This window comes from Chaetodon trifascialis, chromosome 16 (assembly GCF_039877785.1).
Source record: "Chaetodon trifascialis isolate fChaTrf1 chromosome 16, fChaTrf1.hap1, whole genome shotgun sequence".
NCBI lineage: Eukaryota > Metazoa > Chordata > Actinopteri > Chaetodontiformes > Chaetodontidae > Chaetodon > Chaetodon trifascialis.
The window spans coordinates 18,046,707-18,069,147 of record NC_092071.1 but is presented as its reverse complement, the minus strand read 5'-3'; the positions used below and the strand labels follow the sequence as shown (position 1 = coordinate 18,069,147).

At 42.7% G+C, this 22,441-nt stretch overlaps 2 protein-coding genes across 2 annotated transcripts; one reads left to right on the top strand and one right to left on the bottom strand.

Annotated features, from left to right (window-relative positions):
- Window positions 1–1,869: 1,869 nt before the first annotated feature.
- Window positions 1,870–7,342, bottom strand: tmlhe (trimethyllysine hydroxylase, epsilon). Its single transcript, XM_070983882.1, has 7 exons — window positions 6,934–7,342; window positions 6,674–6,850; window positions 4,167–4,446; window positions 3,864–3,983; window positions 3,438–3,674; window positions 3,036–3,174; window positions 1,870–2,889 (listed from the first exon to the last, which is right to left on the bottom strand). The coding sequence occupies exons 1-7, from the start codon at window positions 7,073–7,075 to the stop codon at window positions 2,758–2,760; spliced, it is 1,227 nt and encodes a 408-aa protein (XP_070839983.1). The 5' UTR covers window positions 7,076–7,342; the 3' UTR covers window positions 1,870–2,757.
- A 4,257-nt stretch (window positions 7,343–11,599) lies between these two features.
- On the top strand, window positions 11,600–21,297 carry mpp1 (MAGUK p55 scaffold protein 1). Its single transcript, XM_070983161.1, has 12 exons — window positions 11,600–11,985; window positions 15,903–16,031; window positions 16,140–16,218; window positions 16,532–16,617; window positions 16,731–16,799; window positions 18,218–18,414; window positions 18,568–18,671; window positions 18,754–18,834; window positions 18,982–19,062; window positions 19,142–19,344; window positions 19,744–19,818; window positions 19,904–21,297. The coding sequence occupies exons 1-12, from the start codon at window positions 11,863–11,865 to the stop codon at window positions 20,078–20,080; spliced, it is 1,404 nt and encodes a 467-aa protein (XP_070839262.1). The 5' UTR covers window positions 11,600–11,862; the 3' UTR covers window positions 20,081–21,297.
- Window positions 21,298–22,441: the final 1,144 nt, after the last annotated feature.

Genomic DNA, 22,441 nt, shown 5'->3' with positions numbered 1-22,441 from the left:
TCAATAAAATATTTGTTTTCTGAGTGGTTGAGTCATGTAACTCTTCCGCTCGAACCATAATGGACAATATCAAGTTTCATCTAGGTGGCAGCAGACTCTCACTGGAGCCGTCCACTGCAACTCAAGCGTTCAGTCATTTTGAAGTCCCTGAGAGCTCCATGGAGGGTTGTCATCTGGGTTTCAGTGGCTTTCTTAAGATATCAAATCTTATTTAAACCATGCGGTTACTCCAATAGAGAAAGCGATCTTCTTTTCTCACAGATTAGAAGATGAGGATGATAAGGGTTAACTTGGCAACTAGACAGAGATCCCACTGATATATACTGTATCATGAAGAGGCCCATGAGTATGTGTAGCCTTTAGATTCTTCCACAGATTTTCAGTTTTGTATTCATTTATGAATGTTTAGGAGGGCAGTGGTGACAGCCTGAGCCATTCAATTCCAGGGGAGAAAATAAAAGCTAGCATTCACAGGGTCATTGGTTTGACTCCAGCTCTAAGCGCAGCTGCAGAAGAATTACTGACATTTTGTATGATACTGTCAGATTATTTATTTCCCCTTTAATAAAAGCAAATATTAAACAGCTCCTTCTTTTGCACAAATCAAATCCATAAATTTAATGCAAAACGACCTGGTTATCCCTCTGCCAACGCTAAGCTAGGGTCCACTGTTTTATGATTATTTAGCAAAGGCAGCACAGAGACTTCAGTATGTTTCCTTTATCTGAGTGGCTTGACATCTTTATGGAGCCAAGTGGGGAGACTACCTGCACCTTAATTTTAATTCATCTTTCACTGGTTACACCTTATCTATGAATAACTTTTACAATTTAATTTGTGTGAATAATTAACAGAGCCTGCTTTCAGTGTGCTGCTGGTATATCACTACCTGACCCTACCAAGAAATCTATGTGAAGTCAACCTACATAGGGCACATTGTCTCCATAATAATAAACATGTCTGAGTCTAGCCCCAGGCTACTGTGGTGGGTTTACAATTTAGCGGTGGAAACGTGCAGAAATGAATGATGAAAATTGTGTTTATGGTCAAATAATAGGTGAAAGTCATTAATAATACAGTTTGTGCAAATATGTAAATTAGATTTGCCATTTTATTATCTCCATCTAAATAAAGTGGCTCCTTTGGTCCTTTGCCAACTGGCTGTCAGCATTCTCCCAATTTGAAGTTAATTTTTAGTCCATTATCTTGAAGATACATGCGTGAATCTGTTAATGATTCAGCATGTCAGCAAACAAATTCACATCTAATGATGGCATCACGTGAGGTGTTTAGCAGTGACTCTAAAAAGCATCATGTTAAAACAAGAGTGAGTGGTACAACTTACTGCATGCATAGCTATTATAAGCACACACCTCACCACTATAACATAATATAAAAACCATACAATAATCCTGGTCTCACTTGAACTCTTGGACATTGGATGCAACTTTGTGTAATGCAGCTGCAGTATGTTACTCATTGTTTTCAATCCGGTGTACGACATCAAAGCTGAGCTTAGTCACCTCTGAAAAAAGTGTTCCTTTTAGCTATGCTAGCAGCAGCAGTCTATGGACTTCACCACCTTGCTTCAGATTGAAATATCTTAACTTTTCATTCATGGCACAGTCATGACATTATAGTTTCCAAAATTGTCCAAGCACATGAAAAACAACTGACATTCCCGTCAGCCTCAGCTGTACTTTGTATTTAGTACATTTAGTGCTAATGGCTGTAATGTACTGTATGATCCTGTCTGATGGGAAATACTATGGACTCCTTTATGCATTCTGTGCACTCTCATTCTCCATTACACCATTTCATGTGATCAAATGATTGCATGAGCTCAACAATGAATGAATGAAGCCATTTGAGAACTGAAAACATTTTAATGTTTGAAGTGCATTATTGGACACATTCTTAGTCTATATATGTACATAAACCTTTAAAATGATACAAAAACAATCAACAAACATAAATGACAAAATAATGAACAAAGATAAGAAAATACAGCATTTATTTTACATGAATTGTTCTGTGCTCAGTGAATAAGAACCGATGGACACTCTAGCTGAGCTCTGGAGATCCTCTGTGGAGATGGGAGAAACTTTCAGAAGTGCAACCATCCCTGCAACGCTCCACTGATCTGGACTTGGCAGAGTGGTCAAACAGACGCCTCTCCTCAGTCAAAGACATGAAAGCCAGCTGGAGTTTGCAAAAGGCATTTAAAGGACTCACAGACTGTGAGAAACAAGATTCTCTGTTCTGATGAAACCAAGACTGAACTTGGGCTTCACTTCTAAGCATCATGTCTGGAGGACACCAGGCACTGCTCATCACCTGCACCATACCATCCCAATGGTGAGGCATGGCAGTGGTAGCATCATGCTGTGGGGATCAGGGTTGAGAGAGTGGAGCAAGAGACAAAGATATCCTTCATGAAAACCTGGTCTAGAGCGTAAAGGAGTCCAGACTGGGCTCAAAGTTCATCGCCTAACAGGACACTAACCCTAACACACAGCCAAGACATCACAGGCTTAGGAACAAATCGGTCAATATCCTTGAGTGGCCCCGCCAGAGCTTGGACTATTTCTTTTTCATTTTTTGTCCTTATGGGGTATTGAGCATGGATTGATGAGGGAATATATGAATTTAAACGATTCTTAAGTAATGTGTGAAAAACGTGAAGGGGTCTGACTCTCTGAGCGCGCTGCAGGCTAACCGATAAGGCACAGAAGTGAAGAGAGCTTCAGGTCAGCATCAGGCCTGCAAACCGAAGCAGCGTGCAGAGCTGAGGACGTCGTCTCTGGTCAGATAGCATCCACAGAGCTGCCTCAGGCCGGTGAAAGACTCCCTCCCATGCATGACACGCCAGTTGTCTATGAAAATCACCTTATGTAGACAAGAGAGGGTAAAAGCCTTACATTACTATGAAGTACACTTACATTTTTATATTCCGGTTTACTTTTCAGCTACCCGAAAGCTGTAAATCGATTGACTGAAACTGACTTTTGGAGAAGCATTTCTAATTTTCTTACCGTCCCTGGAGTCAGTTTCACCCACAGCTCGTTCTCTGGCCGCTGTAGTTCTGTGGTCAGCTCTCGATGTGCCACATACCATCGCTGAACGAGGTCATGGGGGATTGTGTTTATCACTGACCGGTCATAGTTGTTGTATCTGTTGAAAAAAAGACACAAGAAATTCATTTAAAAACATAATACAAACATAGCAAGAAGCTGCAGTAACTATTCTAACTACTCTGATGTAAATAACATATAAAGCTTAAAGGTGGAAAACTTACATCCCCACAAATGCTGTGTAGCTTGACAGTAGCCATGTGTGTGCATAAAATGATGTATAAGATAAATGATGCATTGGATGAAAATAGTGCAAAACGTGAACAGTACACTACTGCATGATCAAATGAAGCGCTGATGTACCGGATCAAGTAGAGTTCATTGTTCCAAGGATAAACGTCGAGCACGGGGCCGATGCCTGTCATGTGGTTTCTGTGGCTGTCAGTCTTTTCAATGTACTCGTGCCTGATGGGCACGCGAGCAAGCAGCTCAAAGTTTTCAGGAGACTGCTGCCGTACTTTTTCCGCAGCGTAGAATCCATCCACAAGTAGCGTCCTTCCTCCAGTTCCCTCGTGCTTGAGGCAGTGGAAAACCTGGATCCTGTAACAACAATCAATAAATTGTTTTTAAAGCTACTGGATGAAAAATATTAAAAAGCATAAATTCATGAAAGGTACATCAAAATTAAGAGGCAGCATCATGAAAACTGTTGACGCTGATTATCCTTTTGCTTCCAGTGCACGGGGGCTCTTTTGAAATCCCACATCAGTGCATCTCTCCTGCACCTACCCACAGGGTTCCTGAAAGTATGAGGTGTCAGTGTGGCGGTCCAGAGCCACCTGGCTGTAGGCACTGTCTCCTCTGGAAAAATCTGAAGTAAAACACCACATTCTTCCAAAGGTAGTCTCCCTTGTGGATCAGTAACACACAAAACACAAATTAGAATTGAGCGGACGGGACCAAACATCCTCTGCATTGGCCCTGAATGCTGTCATTGGATGCAAATGGCTAATGCTGAATAGCTGCATGAGAATGTCGTCTGTAGGAGACAGAGCTTCACTGAAGCACAGGCCAGGAAGAACCACTCAATACCTGATGAGGCTGACCCTCTGGGTAACTGCCTCTGTGGCCTCAACTGTAGCTGGGACACCATCTACAAAAGCGATCCCGTACAGAAGATAGTTCTGAAGAAACCTCTTTAACTCTTCATCGCTGCTCATAAACGTGTCCCACTTGGCAGAGGGTATGTTTGCATGCTTATAGATGTCTGAATTCCAAAGGATGCGAGGCTGGACGGAGCTCTGCTTCCTTCCTTCATAGCTGTTTTCAGCTAACCAGTTAAGGCTGTACTTTGACACATGACCTCCAGGCCCTGAGACACAAAAACGGATAAAATGGTTATTAGGTGCAGTTAATGGAGAATTGCATGAAATTGTATGCATGACCTGATGCTGACTTGTCTTGATCAGTTATTTATGAAAGGTTACGGTAGAATTGGGAAGATTACATTGTGTGAGCTAACTATTATTGGAATAAAACGTTAACTTTTGCATATCTATTGTTCAATACCTACAATGACCATCTAAAATGATGATTAGCAACATTAAGGATTACCTGCTGGACAGCATGGACAACTGCCCCAGCTGCCCCTCATTTGATGGCTGTTGTGTGCTCTGTGCATGATGGGTACTTAAAAGCAGCAGGATACGTACACATAGCAAAGAGAGCAAGGGCAACTGGGAGGTCAGCAGGGCCTCACAGGGTCAATAAAGCCTTGTTATGAAGTAAGACTTAATACTTTTCTCTTAATCCATCTGCTGGATTGGTAAAGTATAAAAATGACTGACTTTAGATAAACTGAATTGAGTTTTGTTGATCATTTTATAGTTTTGTTTTTATCTCATTTACACAATGTGCATGAACAGAAACATGAATTGTACATCAGGTTACAAAGGATTAGAGAACAGCTCAGCAGAGTTTACCATCTATATGTCCTCTAAGCATACGGCAAACAAGAACATCTGACCTGTGTGCAACATGAATATCTACCGGGGCCCATTCAACATTGAGATTGAACAAGTCTGTGAGGGCCACTTTTAATGTGTCGGTTGTGCACACTCAGACTCAGCTGACCTTGAATATGCACCACTAACAGGGAGAGGCACAAGTGCCAGTATGCCCCCAGGAGTATGTGCGTCATCAGGTGTCTTGAGGCTGGCGGGTCCTCATTTGTCAGTTTATGTAAGGTTCAGTGCCACTCTTGTGGATACATAAAAACAGCCCAGCATCCAAGAAAATGCTGGCGCCCAGCAGGCCACAGGGAGGCATCAGTCAGTCTGAAGTCAGCAGCATAAGCCAGACAGACGTCCACAGACAGAAAGCACGGCACTCTCCAAGCTGCCAGACTCTGCCGGCACTGCTGCCGGTAAAGCTTTTTACCGGCACTGCTGTAAAAGCTTTACTGTTTCAGCGCTATAATTATCTTCCTGTTCACTCCTGACGTGACCCAATCGAGCTGTGGGTGTGTGTGTGTGTGTGTGTGTGTGTGTGTGTGTGTGTGTGTGTGTGTGTGTGTGTGTGTGTGTGGGTGGGGGTGGGGGGGGGGGTGGGGGGGGGGGTGATACGAGGATGTGCACATGAGCTGCTGGCAAGCGACACTGAGACACCTGTTTCCTTTTCAACACCTGGCTGCTGTGGGACCATTTATTCCTCTTACTCCAAAAGAAGACAGCTAAATCCCACATGGCTTCTCCCCCTTTGTTTGCAGGAGCAGGCTGCTACTACAGTTGGAATAAGGGCTGCCTCCAGCTAACTGGGGGTTGGTGCTAGTTGAGCCAGTTCCACTCTGCCTGCTGGGGCCTCTCAGGCGAACATCTTTTTATGTGACAGTGTCTAACTGTGCAAGTTAAAGATATTTTTCTTATGGTATACAGGTGACACAGTCCGGGTGTTGTTCCATGACCTGACCACACCCTATGAATTACCTGACAAGAAACCACCACAGAGGGAAAAGTCCACCCCTAGGCTTGCCTGCGAGAACACCTTAACATGTTATGATTAACAGTAATGCGCTCGCTCTTCCCGTGTGTTTGGTGTGGAACCAAATACTCCTAGAAACAACTCCTCGATGTAATTCATTGGCTCACTAAAAGTAAATGACTGACCTCAGGTTACATGCTGTAAATTATTTCATCTTCTACTATTCTTGGTGCTTGTGTTACCACAACTTTCATTATTTTTTTGTGCATAGCTGATGCAAGGATTTTAAAAGAGCAAACTACATTTCAGGCTGAAACTCTAAGGATCTTTGTTTCAGCCAGTTATAACTGTCTGTGATGTTCAGTCAACCGCTGCCAGAGGTGCAATTGAGCACAATAACGAAGCAATAACATGCAGAACATATAGCATAACAGTTACCCCTTTCGCCCAGTTGGTAATTTAACCTTGTATGAGGTGTTATTACTGTCATTAGGCTGCATATATTCTGAATATTCTGGGCTTGACAAGGCTTTTAAAACACTTTGGCCGTGCTTTGCCTGACAGATCACCTCAGCAATGCACCCTTTTATTTCCAAACTTAATATTTCTAACAGACTCACATGTGAGGACGAGATGGCCGTCTTGCACATTTGTACTGTCAGGACGGATGTTGAGGTCTATGCTCCCAGTGTCCAGGTTTCTCTGGTTCGTGCTGGAGTTGTATGAAGAGGCAGAGCGGCAGTGATCCCGCAGCCACACGTAGTTAAAGCGCATCGGCGTCCCTCCATGATTGAGCACTGGTGATTTCATACGCAGAGGTTAATAATGAATTTTGCCTAACAGATATGTAGAAATCAGCTTGAAATGTACTTGAACTGACCAAGACAGTCTTCAAGTAACTGCAGAGTTGCAGGACGCGCAGCACACGCACGGACTTGCAGCTTGTGTTTCCATGGTGGACCAGACAGCATCTGTATCTGCAGCAGCGCAGGACGCACTTTGCTACTTAACGTGCCAAACATCCCGGACGAAGACACGCGCTTATGATCTTTAAAGTGGAAAACCCAAAACTTTAAATGACAACCAGTCAGACAGAAGTGCACGAACCGTGAGGAAAAACAGGTGCGCTTTCCCCCCACTCCGATTTCACCTGAGTAAGTGGTTAATCTCACAAAATGTCTCAATATGCCAAGAAAGTAAGATTAATTATTAAATGCTGCATAGTAACCCCTGTGAATTGCCTTCAGTGTTGGAGTTATGGTAATCCGCTGCAGCGTGTACCCTGAAGTGACGCTGGACGCATGCGTTGTTCTCTTTACCCGAAGACCCGGATGAAACGCAGCGGCTATACGTTTGCACACTCGTGATGAGGAAAGAGTAGGGTAGATGAGTTTGGAAGAAGCAGCCAGAGGAAAGCAGAGAGAAGGAGAGAAGGCCACGAGTTGTTCTTCAAACTGTGAAACTAGTAGATGTTTGAAGAAGTGCGTTACTCATTGTTGGATGTGGGTTATAGATGCAACTGAAGAAGGCTTTGAAAATAACTCATAAATGTCCCAGAGCAGTTGATGGAGTATCATACGTGGTCAGTGCAAGGAGATTTAAAGAATGTAGCAGAGTTTTTGACAGTCATAGATTGTTCAGGATGAGATGGAGACAGATGTGAAACATTTGTTTTGTTGCAAGTTTTCCTGGATCACATCATTAATCCGTTAAGGCCCCATCGTTGCATTAATGGAACACTTTGGATGCAAACCGCCTCTAAATACCAATGAAGAAGACAAATTTAATCTGCTGTCCCTGTCACTGTGCAGCCTAAGACCTACATTCATTGGCCAGTTTATTACGTGTACCTGGCTAAACCTAATGCCACACTCCTGCAGTAAATCCCCCCTTCATGAATGTTGAAGCAGCATTAAAGAGGTGCTGATTGAGTTTTATGATCATTTTAGAGGCTGTAGTTGGTTTTGCCTACCCTCACTGATACAAATGGTGTAGACGAAATAATAGAAACACCTGTCAGTATAATATGATATTGTTCATATGTATCTGCCAACACAATTCAGTGAGGCGGGCTCATCAGTCAACATAAGTGAAAGCATGTGCACAGTGGGTGTGTCGGGTATTAAAGTTGTGCTGTGGGGCTCAAGAGCAGACTCAGCAGACAGAGCAGTAGAGGACAAACCGGTCTTGGCATTAACTCCAGCTGTCAGTCAGCAACAAAGAAGTGGGCAGGCAGGTAACACACAAGCTGTGTGAGATCAGAGGAGCAGAGAGGCTGATAGGTGGCAGACGTGCAGGCGGGTGAGTGAACAGGTGACTGCAGGGTTTCCTGTTCAGCCAGGTGGGACACATACAAAACAGTATGTTTATTACATTTTATGTTGAGCCAAAATATGATCTTTTCACAAGCCTAATCAAGTGGATTGTGTATCTAAACCTAACCACGACCTTAACCACAGCACTGTCAAACATAAAACTGAAAAACAAATATGAAGTTTTGACATGGAGTCAAGGTTTGCAGAAATGTACAATACCAGCTGTCATTCAATTCATTAATGTGAAGGAATTTTCAATTGCAGGCCTTCTCTACAGTTAGGAGCCCAAAAGTCTTAGCACAGCAGCACAGAGACCTCAGACAGTCACACATTACCATAATATCTGGAGACCATTCTAGCAGACAGCAGATGTCTCTCCCTGTCTCAGCTCAGTGGTAACCGAGCTCTTATAGATAAATTGTACACAGATAGAGAGGACCATTCAAGGAGGATTGCTCAAGTATTCACATTTTTAATAAGAAATTAGGTCAAAGTGTCCTAGGTTAGAGGGATGGAAGTCAGGGCATACATAGGTACAGTAGGAGCTAATGTTTAGTTTCCTATACTATCCAATAGAGTACCACAAATATAGAAGATAGGCATAGAATATCCATAAGAGGAAATAATTCAAGGAGTAGAAAGGAGAAATGTGACGTTGGGAGTATTAATACGCCCCATTAATAAGGACATCTTCAGGATTTGATGTGGCTCTACCTCGGTTCACTTGTGGACATTGTATTGCAGATTCTCTTTGATGCATCAAACCTGCAATTAATAGTTCAGCTTAAGACATCAGAAGTCTCCTGGTGAACTCCTTCCTTCAGCTCACTCGATATTCCACCACAATTTGTTGCACCTGTGCTTTTTCTATGTGACATGTCAAAATGTCTAATGTGATAAAGGCCCAAAACTACACTTATTAAACATTTGTTGTGAAAATAAAAAGTCGAGTTGAACTTAATTTGTCTCCAGAGGGGCAACTGATTGTGCAGCAGTAAAGACAGCAACAACAGACAATATCAAAAAAACAGTCGAGCCAAGCAAATACAACATATGATGAGCAAAAACTGAGATGAAAGCAATATTAACCAAGCGTGATTGTGTGGTCAAGCTGATATTACTGGTTATCACTTTCACTTTTACCGTGAACTGTACAGTGAACTGGCCTGAAGGCAACGTCTGAGCCTCCAGCTGCAGGAGAGGCTGCTGTCAGACAGGCTGGATTCTGCTCTCTTTATCCACTGTTTGTTATATCAATCAGACTTTTCTGTTGAGTGCCTGTGACACTGCTACAGGCCTTGATCACCGTTGCTAGTGCACTTATCTGTTTATGGCAGAGGCATGGAAACAGAAAAAAAAAAGTAGAAATTGACTCAGTTAAGATCTGTAAAACAAAGTTATCAGGGACCTGTCAACACTGAAGTGAGCCAGCTTCCTCAGACAAGAAAAAGAGCTGCTGGCTTTTTGTTATCCAGTATGCCAATATGTGATAATTTAAGTTCATTTTACCATCAGTCTAATTAAATCAAATCAGGCCTTTCCCACTGCGGGTTCAGTCTTGACCCGTACTATCACAGGTAGCCAGAGCTTCCACTGTTTAGGCGCTCGTACCTGGAACTAATTTCAGCACTAACCCTTTTCTTGAGAAGCTAAGAATTATCAGTCTGAGCCATGATAGTGGATGGCTGATACAAACCTGCATGCTGGCTCCCTCTGGAGTCCCCTCTGGGCACTGGCTGCTTATCAGTGAGCTAACACTCATCACCTGGCTGAACACTTCTTCCCTTTGCCCCCAGGAACCAGTCTGTTTTCACAATGAAGAGCAGCAGGGCTGTGCTGCCTGTACAGCACAGCGCCCCCCCCCGAAAAAAAATTAGGTTTATTAGAAGAAATCATACGTACAAGATGATAGAGCATCCAAACAGACTGAATATGTTAACATCTTGTAGTCATTATTTTCACCACTCTGAGTCCACTGCTCTGATTTTCTTATGAAGTTGTCATATAAAAAGGAGGTTATACAGACATGGGAGTGATTTATGTAGAAAAGAAAAAAAAAGCCCTTTTGCATACACCTTTGCATATATCATGTGCATTCCTTCTCAGTTGCCAATGGATGAATATGCTGTTACAGCGTTACAGTATGTTGTTTCAGGAGCCTAAAGTGCAGGCTGTGTGGAAAAGGACTGGAAACATTAGAGAAAATAAATATTTTTTATTTTTTATATATGTAGCCTAAATATGTATCCATATACCAACACTCCTGTGAGCTTGTTGTCAAAATAATATATGCATGCTTTTTAATGTTGAATCTGTGCACATTAGTATGCACAGGCTACTATATATGAAGACCATTAAGTGAGATCGGGGAGCGTTGGCCCTTGTAAAAACCTCAGGTATATGACCCCGTGGTTGACTGCAATGCTGCATCCTAACAATCTGCCGCTTAGCGCGCTGTTCTCTTATGGACGTGTTTGCAAGTGATGTGCTGTGTGCACCGTCAGTAGGACTCCCGTTATTTCGCTTCCCTGTAGCCTGTTAGTGCAGCCCAGCTGAGAAAGCTGCGGTAATGCTGCATTTGGGTACTGTCAGGAAATTTTTAAAGCGTTTGCTTTGTGTGTACTCGAAGAGCTTACAACGAGAAATACGACAGCGGATGAGTGACAAGTTAAGGGCTCATACGGCATGGTAGCACTTGTAATTAATGATTAAGGTGCTGTATCATTGTTCGGCAACTCTTACCAATAATTTTTGTATGTTTCTCTTTTTCCTTGCCGGCTCTCACACTGTTAGGAAATATGTGAAAAGTTAAGTGCGGCAGATTGTGAAATCAAAACGAGAGGAGATCATGCCGCAGATACCCAACAAAACAATAAGAAAAGAAAACAGTCAACGATAGAAGAAGGCAACCGAAGAATAGTGTATGTTTTTGGTTTCAAGGGTTCTACAAGAGGCTTAATTACTTTATTTACAGATACAAAGCACTCAATAGGCAAGCAAGAAGTACGAGTGAACATAAAAACGTATGCTAGGCTATAATATAAGCACAATGGTATAGCTAGCCAATATATGTAGCCCTAACTATACGAAACAGACCATGTACAAGGCAAAAACACGTCGGTTACACGGTCCATTGTGCTTTAACTTCCGCGTAGAAACAGTTCAGCGCATGCTAACATAAATAACTTTGAGCATTGATATTTGGGAGCTTCCACGGGGCACGTGAACGCAGCATGAGCCTGCCCCTCTGAGCAGCAGTCAGTTACATGTTTACTTGCTTTGTCAGCGGTGTCCCCGCTGCAGATCTCTCATGTACCTCACCTGCTGCTGATCGAAACCTTGGACTTTTATCTCGGAGAGGCACTTATCACACCGTCAGGCCTCCTTATCAGCTGTTTCTTCTCTCGCAACATTTCGTGGCCAGCCTCTTGTGGACCTTGAGCGGGGGCACATCGGGTTCACGGGTAATTTTTTTTTCTAGCTAACAGGGAAAGATGACGTTAAAATCCAATAAAAACGAACCGGCCGTCATACTGGAGTCTGTCAACAGCGTCCGGACAGCCCTCTCCGATCTGTACCTGGAGCAGCTCCTTCAAAACAAACCAAAGTCTGAAAAGGTAAGGTGTCGTTTTTTCTGTCGTTTTTTTTGCCCCCATATTTTGGTGTACTATATGTTCGCTTCCGGGAAACAGAGATGAGACACATGACCGTTGTTTGTGCCTCCAGTAGATCTCTAAAAATAGACGTAGCTGCGTTTTCATAATCTAATTTACAGCAACTGGATGTGTTGATCTCTTAAACAAAGAGCTAAACATGTAGGTCTTCTCAAATCAGCTGGTCTGTGTCAGCAACCACTGCACTGCTCAGTCAGCCTGAGTTGGGAGCCAGCAGACATTGCATTGGCAATTTCACTTCTGCTTTCCCTCAAAACTACACATGGGATCACTTGACAAACTGGGGGGGGAAGGTTGTATGATCACATGTCAGACTTTCTATATTTCCAGCTGTGATCACGAGACAATGAGCCAGGAAGACAGTGGTATAGAGCCATATCATGGTATTGCATTGATCCCATAGTAGTCATGTTAACATGTTAAGTGGTCTCAAAGCACCAGCAATAGGCCTGTTTTCTTGGGCAGTGTTATGCAATATAAAAGAAGACAGGTATGTGGGAGATAAGTCACCCTTAGCCCAGTGTTTAGCAGTGCTGTGTAATACTGCCTGCAGCTACTGCAGGAGAAGTAGTGTCAACAGTCATCTGAGAGCAGGCAGCCTGTTTACCACATCACACTGTACCAGACTGTTGTTACAGGCACAAACTTCAACTCCAGATTTTGCTGTGAAACCACCGACCTCGCCTCTAAGATTGGCAGTATCTTCCATGTTCACTATGACCACAGCGGTTCAGACACTTGCCACTTAAATCCTCCACGACCTCCAGGCCTCGGTTTGGCAGGCTGTAACGCCGAGGGAGCTCTCTGTGCTAAACTTCTTATGTGAAATTGAAAAGTCAGCACTGAGCTACTGAGGGAAATGGTGAAGGGAGGAAACTCCTTTCCTGACATCAGCAGTTTGCCGTTCAATAGCCTTGAGCTACAGTCTTGCCAGTGTGTCCCTCTGCTCGACGCTGATTTGTGAAATCATTGTCTTTAAGTGAGGTCACGTGGTCCGTTATCTTACTGTGCACACTGCTGTGTGTTAGGTTGAGCATGCTGTGGTGTATCAGTGTATTTTACGTGACATCTAGCTGGTTTACTGTAGCTTATGAATCCTTTATCATGAGTCTGGTAATGAGTAATGGGAGTAGGCCTGTTCTGCTCTGTGCATGCTACGACTCTCTGGAGATACACCTCCAAATACTTGACTTACTGTCCATCAGCTCTGCATGTATGCATATACTGTGTATACACAGTCCGTCATGTGTGTCAGCTCAAGGACATGTACACTACTTGTTATGTTGGCCACACTTGCTGGGGCTTGAAGTGGAAGTTCAAATGTTAAGACACAGACAAGTCCAGGCAAATCAGAGGAGAGCTGGCATGAGATGGAGGCTTTTCAGCAGCACGTCCAGCTATCTCTATCATCTATCCAGATTGTGCCAGTCTGCGTTCAAAGAGGCTGTAGCTGTGGTTGGGAGTTTGTCCAATCGGCTCGTTACCTACGCTGTTTGTTTCTTTTCAAAAGATGGAGTTTCATCTAGGTCAAATATTGATCTCCGACCATGTTCCTCCACGAAATCAATACTTCTTTGCCTGTTGCCAGGAGATCCACCCTAAATCCAACAGGGGGAAAGCATTAATAATTAATATGGCTTGATTGAAAGGCAAATCATCTTAAGAGAAAGAGCAAATGAGGAGGCAGATTGTATTACAATCTAATCAGTGCTGTTAGGCCACAGAGCTGCAGTATATGAAGAAAAGCAGCCAGAACAATGGCCATGGATTTCTATTATCTTATCAAGAGGTGTTCGTATCACAGTGTGATTGTAAACACAGCCAAACCTCATCTTCAGATGAGATGAGCAGATGTCCAGAGCAGGAAGTGCTCTCTTCTTCACTGAATGCCTTCCACCCAGCTCTTTGTTTATCCTGTTGCTTCTCCACACCCACAACTGGCATTCAAGTGTTTGAAAGGACTTCCTGACCCCAGTTCTAGTTACATGTGTTGACTGTTAGCAGTGATTGAACGGCATTGTGACAAACCCCATGAATACCTCTTAATCATGGGCTTATCTCCCTCCACTGTAGTGTGAGTGATATGAGCTGATGATGAGACACGTTAATTAAAAACGCCTTGTAGTGCCAATCCTAGTCATTTTAACGTTTGGTGGGAAGACACACTTCCTCTGTTACCTGCTGCACGTGAGAAATCTGCCAGTCTTCTTCAGATAGCTTCAGCTGTTCACAGCGATAATGCCTGGCCTTTAGATTGAACCTTTGAGCACCTTGTTGAGAGGAAATCAAGCCTTTTGCTCTGAGCCTTGAGGAAAAGGACCCGGCATTTGTGAGTATGGAGCTTCCAAATTAGGAAAACCAGTAAATGTCGTGATGCGATCGCCCAGCTTGTACTTTTCCTAACACTTTGATCAAGTTTGCTTACACTAATCATAAGATCACAAACACAAAATTCATTTCCTGCTGTCCTCGCGGCAGCTCCACATGGAAATGTTTTGCTCTAGGAATGAAAATAAGTGCAACACCTTTGTTTGGATTTCAGAGATAGAAATGAGAGAGTTGGTGTTTCAGGATTAAATGTGTTTGTGGTGATTCTTATCTGCAGCAAAATTGCTGTTCAGCTTCCTTTCCTCAGAAGATGTAATTTCATCTATTCACCACAGGACGCTGTCCAGATGCTCCCTCCTGGTACTGTACATTCCTGGCATGCTATATTACTTCACAAGGCTGGTAAATAATGATCATGTTGCACAGAAAAACAACTGCTTGACTTTCATGACGCGTACATTCAGTTCTCTGTTGATTCTCTGAGAGTCTGTACCACAGCAGGGAAGCAGTACACAGACATGCAGGTGTTCAGGAAAGTAATCTTTCAGAGAACATATATTTTTCATGAATAAAAATACAGTCTAAATTCCTGCATGTGTTACACACCAAGCTGCTGCTCTGCATACTATTTTAAAGCTGAGGTTATACAGTAGGCGAGGAGGTGGGGGTGGCAATAATTCTATTTATTGGTTTATTGTAGTGCTGATGCTGGAAGATAGATAATATTATTTTTTTTTTGCTGAATCAGTGCTGAGGTGTCATTTTCATGCAGAAAGTTAGTGCTGATGCAGCTAAATGTGTTTAGTGACCAATTTCTGAGCCGTTTGATATCGTGCGTCATTGTTCTAAATGACACGAGTGCTTTCCGCTGAATGCCAGTTTACTCCAGAGGGAACAATTACGGGGCATCTCGCTCTTATTACATTTAATGTGATTTCTCAATCACAGCGATGTGTTTGTCAGAGGAGCTCTTTCTCTCTACGGCTTTACAGATACATGGATCTGTCTCTGACGGTGATCTGGACCAGAGATCATCTTTGTTGACACTGTGGAAGTAGCCTGGAGGACAGGGGTGTCCTTCTTTTGGACCCTTTGGGCTCATTTAAGCGTAAAAGCGCAGTATGAATCCACAAAACCAGCCTTTTGTCCGTTCTTTGCACACTCGTCTTCCTTTTATTAATGCTATTCTTTGACGTGATCACCTGATGAGACTGGTGGTATCCATGACCACATGAACCTGGCAGACCAGATCACTGGACGTGGTTAATGAGGTGTTATAACACTGGGTTAATTTTCAACCTTGAACATATGTTGAAACTGCAAATGAAACGTAGCTGTTGGCACACATTAGCAAAAAGCTTTTCACTGCAGGTATTGGAAAGAGCGCTGTGACTGTGATGTGATCTGTCCCGACAGGCTGACTAGAAGAACAGGGACTTCAGTTCTGTGCATAGACGAAGGTTTAACCTTCATTTTGAGCAAAGCTGAATTCATTTTGTGTGAGATATAACATTTTTTTTTCCTTTAAACAGGCGGCTATGCAAACCTATGACAATAAAGGAGCTGAGGTTTACACCAATGGTAGTGCTGGACATATGAATGGTGCAGAACTGACCAAGATGAAAGAAGTAGCATTTGAAAAGAATCCCTCAGAGCCAATGGTATATCATCTGCCTCCACACACACACACACACACACACACACACACACACACACACGCACACTTTTCTTCCTGATTCCCCCTCATTGGTTGTGGTCTTTGTCTGAAGGGGGTGACTCTGAAGCTGAACGACAAGCAAAGGTGCACTGTGGCCAGAATATTGCACGGGGGCATGATCCACAGACAAGGTAATTAATCACACATTGATTTTGTTTGAGTGTTAATGGGGAGGGTGCGTCTTATCGTTAGCATCTGCGTGTACTGGAGGAGATCTGTCTTCATCAGTGCCTGTTTTGGACTATTTTTACTGCAGTTGTTATTTTGATACATGCCTGCGTTGCATGTCTTGTTTTGTCTTCAGGTTACCCCTCATGAGAATAAGTATTAGCTCAGTAGGTGCTAGCACATGTTAGGACCACGATAACTGTGATACAGAAAGTAAGCTGCCGCACAGAACAGCACATTTACGTTACCACACGTCTCCTGTCTTCTTCTCTCCAGGGTCCTTACATGAAGGGGACGAAATAGCGGAAATCAATGGAAAAAGTGTGACAAACCAAAGTGTGGATCAGCTACAGAAGATCCTGGTGAGTTGATGGCTTTTGCTCAGGTTTACCACTAAAGTCAATGACTATCTTTATGTAATTACTGCATTTGTACCACAAAATAGCAAGTAAAACTGCGCCATCTTTACATACAGAAAGAAACCAATGGAATCGTCACAATGAAGATCATTCCCAACCTGCAGAGTCGATCCCAAGCCTGTGAGGTAATATGATGAGCAGCAGAGAATGCGCTTAGCGTCGCTCGTGTGGTGCCTTGTACTTTTGTTCTGAGTGAATTTTGTGTTTCACATTCGTCTCTCTGAACTCCTGTAAATTTGCATGAATAAACGGAGAAAATCAGCCTTTCGTTCCGATCAGTGGTAATGTCTTGTGATATAATCTACAAATATGGGTTTGATTGCATTTCTTTCCATTTTTCCCCTCTACAACTTACTTCTCAAAAGGACTTTGTTCTTTATTAGGTGAATCTTCTGTTAGTCAGTGAACAACCCAGGTGACTATAAAATGAGCTCAAATCTAAAGAACGTCACTCGCATTAGCTTTTGCTAGTTTGACTTGAAACACTGTGGTAGTGTGTTTCATTCTGCCATCTACTGGCCACAGCGCACCCTGTTTTCTCCGGCAGCCATTCACGTGCCTCCTGTGGCATAAAAATTTCTGCTGGCTTGTCAACGGCTACTGTTCTAACAATTATATGACTTGATGTTGCTCTTATCTTTATATCTTTGCTGTGGTCAGCGATGGCAGTCTACTCTAAAGCTTGTAGTCCATTAATGTGTAGGCTTAGTTAATTCACTTTTCATGCTTAACGCTCAAAGAACATCATTTTTGGTGGCCCGGACCACTCCAGTGTGGCCTCATAGTACACAGTGGGTGTATTCACTCGGTCTGTGTACAGCTGCTGCTGGAGTAACTCAGGGACGCCACAGATGTTCTTGAACTGTACTAACAATAGTCAGAATTTACCCTGTGGAGAACTTACACGTGTTCATGCCGTGATCTTTGACAGTTTAGATAATGACTGAACATAAACTGATCCCGCTCATCAATAAAATAACAAATCCCAAGAAGAGTTAGTTATCTAACGTGGAGTATGAACAAACTGCTCAGCCGGATGTTAAAAGGACAGCAAATGTCCAGACATCTGTTTATTTACTGAACCTCTTTTGGGTTGAACTTTAGCTTCTCTTTGCTCTTTATATGTTTTCTACAGGAAGAAAACTGATGATTTGATAAATTCGACCTCATGCCTGCAGAAAATTGTTCATTTTCACAACGTGAATTGAGCTGTCCAAGATCATATCATGAGCTCGTAAATTCTGTCAAGGGGTAAATTTTCCTGATTAACATTTGCAGAATCCAAATATATGTGTCCTACTATGAGTATTTATTGGTGAGAAAATGTCTGAAGGTTAGCTCAAAGATACTTTTTAAACATTAAACAGTAAATGCACATTTGCCAGAGACTGTTTTCACATCTAATGTAGGTTTTAGGAGATTATTGAACACATTGGTAAGGGCCACAGGATGTCAGTAATGTCACGAACACTAGACGCTGCAAATGTTTACAAGCTCGTTTTTTCTAAAAAGCAGAAACACCATATCTTCTCTTAATCTACAGATGTACATGAGGGCCCAGTTTGACTATGACCCCACCAAGGATGACCTCATCCCATGCAAAGAGGCCGGCCTGAAGTTTCAAACTGCTGACATCATTCAGATCATCAACAAGCAGGATCCGAACTGGTGGCAAGGCCGAGTGGAGAGCAGTGTTGCTGACTTCGCCGGACTCATACCCTCCCCAGAGCTCCAGGAATGGTAAACCGCTCTGTCGTCCCGTCTGATGATGAATCCTGCAGTGTGAAGTCACATTTCCCTTGACATGCCAACGACTGACAAAATGTGCTACATCAGCATAGACCTAAAGCTGAAATCTTCCCAGCTTGACCTAAATCTCTTTTTTTCCCGCAGGAGGGTGGCGAGTAAAAGCAAGGCCAGAGAGGGCAGTCAGTCCTGCAGCCCGTTTGGAAAGAAAAAGAAGTGCAAAGACAAATATCTGGCCAAGCACAGCTCGAGTGAGTGCAGCACTGGGTTCACGTTTCCAGGAAGTTTTCTCAGTTGGAGTCTTTGACTCAAACAAAATGCCTTCTTTTGCAGTTTTTGACCAGCTGGATGTGATTTCTTATGAGGAGGTTGTTCAGCTCCCAGCTTTTACAAGGAAAACACTGGTGCTCATTGGTAAGCGCCCTAGCTCACGCACTTTATTTATTTGCTGTGCCAAATTCTAAAAGGTGTAACAAGACATTTCTGATCATCCGTATTGATCAAAATATCTCAAAGTGTATTTTAAGTGTCCAAGTTAATGTTTGATGAAAATGTCTGCAGGTGCACCTGGTGTAGGAAGGAGCCATATCAAAAATGCCCTATTGACTAAATACCCTGAGAAGTTTTCCTATCCGGCACCACGTAAGTAAACCTGTAGACTTTTTTTTTCAGCCAACCTTTCAGAGTTGTCCTTTGGCTAAGTCTCTGACCTTCTACACAGACACCACCAGACCCCAACGTAAGGATGAGGAGAACGGACAGGAATATTATTTCATCTCCAACGAAGCCATGACCAAGTGCATCTCTGGAAATGAGCTACTGGAATATGGCAGCTTCCAGGGAAATATGTTCGGTACCAAAATCGAGACCATCCAGAAGATCCACGAGCAGGCCAAAATCGCTGTGCTGGACGTGGAGCCACAGGTTAGCATTCACAAGTTGATCGGAGACGTAGCATGAAATTTTAGACTCGCATATAGTCAAAGGGTTGCCTTTTATGCCTCTTTGAGCAGGTGCAAATTATTAACAATGGTGAGACTGACCATTCAAAGGCAGGACAGTGAGCTCAGATGCTGAATGTGTTTAACGCTCCGTATCTTTAGCCTGACCCTTTTTGCTCTTCTCAGTAATTAATCCTTTCTAGCCACTTTTTCCACAGCTGTTGCTGTTTGCAGGTTCACGGGAACATTTGAAATATATAACCTCATTTGTTTCATTAAAAACCAATGTGTAAATACACAATAGAAATTCATAATTGAATATATGTAGGCATGGTAAACCTCCATTGAGCTGATACTGATCCCACTGATCTTGCACTTACAGACCTTGAAGCTCCTGCGGACTGCTGACTTTGCGCCTCTCGTGGTGTTCATCGCTCCGACCACCACAGCTACCCAGGTGCTACATCTTCATCTGAACCCACTCGAGTACTTTGAAACTCCATCAGCGATCACCTGCTAATCTCCTCTGTCTTGTTTCCTAGACGGAAAACCTGCAGATGATCCAGAAAGAGTCGGACGCCATTCTGACCACATATAGACACTTCTTTGATGTGGTTATTGTCAACAACGACGTGGATGAAAGCGTGAAAGGCGTGGAGGAGGCCATGGAGCGTGCCACCTCCACCCCACAGTGGGTGCCTGTATCATGGGTGTACTGACAGATGTCTGGCACCAGTATAATACCCTTTGTTTGTTGAAAAGCAGTGCAATATCACTCCTTACACAAAACCAGTTAGTGACATCCCAGGTGTGTATGGGTTTACTTTTGGTTCATGTTCGTTGTCACTGAGATTTTTTTGCACAAACGCATTCAAAAAATAAGCAATACGTAGAAAGGTTTATTTCAGAAAGTCGACAACCTCACCAGGGCTGTTTTATTTGGTTGTTTAGACATTTGTGCTTGAGGCTCTTGAGGGGCTAACGGATAGTTTTGGTGCCGCACACCTTTTGTGATTGTTGGAACGTAAGCAAATGCAAAATAGGACCACAACTGTGAATGAAATCCAAACTTTTAAATGAGGGGATTTTCTCATGTTAAGCATCATTTCTGGACTCATTGTTGTTTTTTTCTGCTCTGACTAGACTGTGCCATGAAAGTGATTGTTCGTACAGTGAGTGTCGCTCCATACAACAATAATGTCTTGTTCACAAAACCTTTTAGTCAGTCATTGACAACCTCACGTCTCATCAAAACTGTATACCTCATGGGGTACTGTAAAGGCACTTTTAAACAAAAAATAAATTTCCCAGCTCTGTTGCAACGGCTCCTTTGGCTGTGTTTCATGTGGAAACCTAATTCTCCAGAGCCTTCAAGGAAAACTGACAGTTTTATGTCAGCAGGAAGTCTCTAAGTGCACAGAAATTCTTTCCACTAGATCCATGCAAGACAGGAACACACATGGCAATGTGAAGAAAGAGCAAATCCACAAGGCTTAATTGAAATATAAAGGTAGATATTTATACTCTTATGGCTTGGGATGACATTTTGCTAATTTGTCCAGACTAGACTTTATTTTATGTTTGTTGTCTATGTGTTTCTTCATGTCTGAGCAGAATATGCCACACTTCAAATCTCTCTACTATCATTTTCCACTTGGACTATGGAGCAGAAGAACTGCCTCTGTTTTTAGAAGAAGTCATGGCTCAAGGCTTTGATCAATTATAGATCAAGACTGGCGGTTTGAGCTGCACAATACAAGTAGTGTACCTGTATCTCCGCATTACAATTCTGCCCTCATCCACGGTGTGAGAGAAATAGTTGCAGGTTATACATGACAATGAATTTGTTCACAGCTTTGATCCAGGATGGCTTTGCACAGTTTCCGGCTGGCATTGTCAGGATTATGTGCTTAATGAAATCAGAATTTATCGAGTGAAAAATGGTGTTTTGTGTTCTGTTCATTCTTAATGACGAGTGCACAAATATGTGAATCTGCAATGATTTAATTAGTAACAATTTGCAATATTGAAACCACATTTTTTGAATAGAATATACCAAAATAAGTTGAGTAGCAGAATTCAACAAGGCGCAGTGAGTAATGGAAGTGGAAACATCACAGAATGACGGTACATGAAAACCTTGAACAGATCTTTGATGATTGTGACCATTTTTCCCAAATTTTTAACCAATTGTCATTAGTGTGTTAGGGCTCTGCAGAGAGCAGCTGAACACAATATAACTCAGAGATGATTACCAAACAGCATGCCAGCTGTACATTCTCCAATAGGGGAGGCCACAGGCGTTAGTGGGGGCATCGACCCCCCCAAAGCTGTCCTATTGCACCACCATGTGGCAAGTCAACACCACCCTGCTACAAGGATGGACCTCCATCGTGCATGGAACCACACATTATATACAAGGCTTGTTCAAACAGTGTCCAGATGACACTTTGTCACCTGTGTGGCAAAATGATTCACCCTGCAGCATGTGTGGAAATAACTGCAGTGAACAGATGTAATTATATGCGTTATATAGCCTCATCACATTCTTCTCTGAGTGTTTCTTGATTTGACCAGCATGTGAAGCAGCTTGTAATGTTGTTTTGCACGTTACTGTATAAAGAAAATGTAATATTATTATTATTATTATTTATTTAGATAGACAGGGTATCAGGTATGTATTTTGTTGAGTCAAAATCATATGAACACATGCTGTGGTTATGGATATAAATGCAAACCATTAAGCGAAACAAAAGGGAGGAGGCTCTTCTAGAAAACACGTAGAATCTATTTGGTTGAACAAGAGTTCAGCGGTGGGACCGAGAGTGGATTTACAAACTCACATGAGATTTCAGCCGGTGTAATTTACTTGCACCTTTGAGACTAATGCTGCAGAGAAAGCCAATTGATGTGTCAAGTGAGGTCAAGTTGAGTTGAGTAGGTTCAATATATGACTGGACGTTTGAGTGACACGGCAAAGAATGTCTCCCAACATCAGTGTGACTATAATGCAACATTTCTTATTAGAGACACTGCGTTGATGCATTCAAAAACCTTTCTAAACAATGGGCTTTTTACAC

Excerpts from the sequence above, each read along its gene's own strand:
- tmlhe (XM_070983882.1), bottom strand. The coding sequence starts at position 7,075 with ATGTTTGGCACGTTAAGTAGCAAAGTGCGTCCTGCGCTGCTGCAGATA. Across the intron at positions 6,851-6,933 it reads GTTACTTGAAGACTGTCTTG|TGCTCAATCATGGAGGGACG; the intron begins GTCAGTTCAAGT and ends TGAAATCACCAG. Across the intron at positions 2,890-3,035 it reads TGAAACTGACTCCAGGGACG|GTGATTTTCATAGACAACTG; the intron begins GTAAGAAAATTA and ends TGTCTACATAAG.
- mpp1 (XM_070983161.1), top strand. The coding sequence starts at position 11,863 with ATGACGTTAAAATCCAATAAAAACGAACCGGCCGTCATACTGGAGTCT. Across the intron at positions 16,032-16,139 it reads AGAATCCCTCAGAGCCAATG|GGGGTGACTCTGAAGCTGAA; the intron begins GTATATCATCTG and ends CTTTGTCTGAAG. Across the intron at positions 18,672-18,753 it reads TCTGGCCAAGCACAGCTCGA|TTTTTGACCAGCTGGATGTG; the intron begins GTGAGTGCAGCA and ends CTTCTTTTGCAG.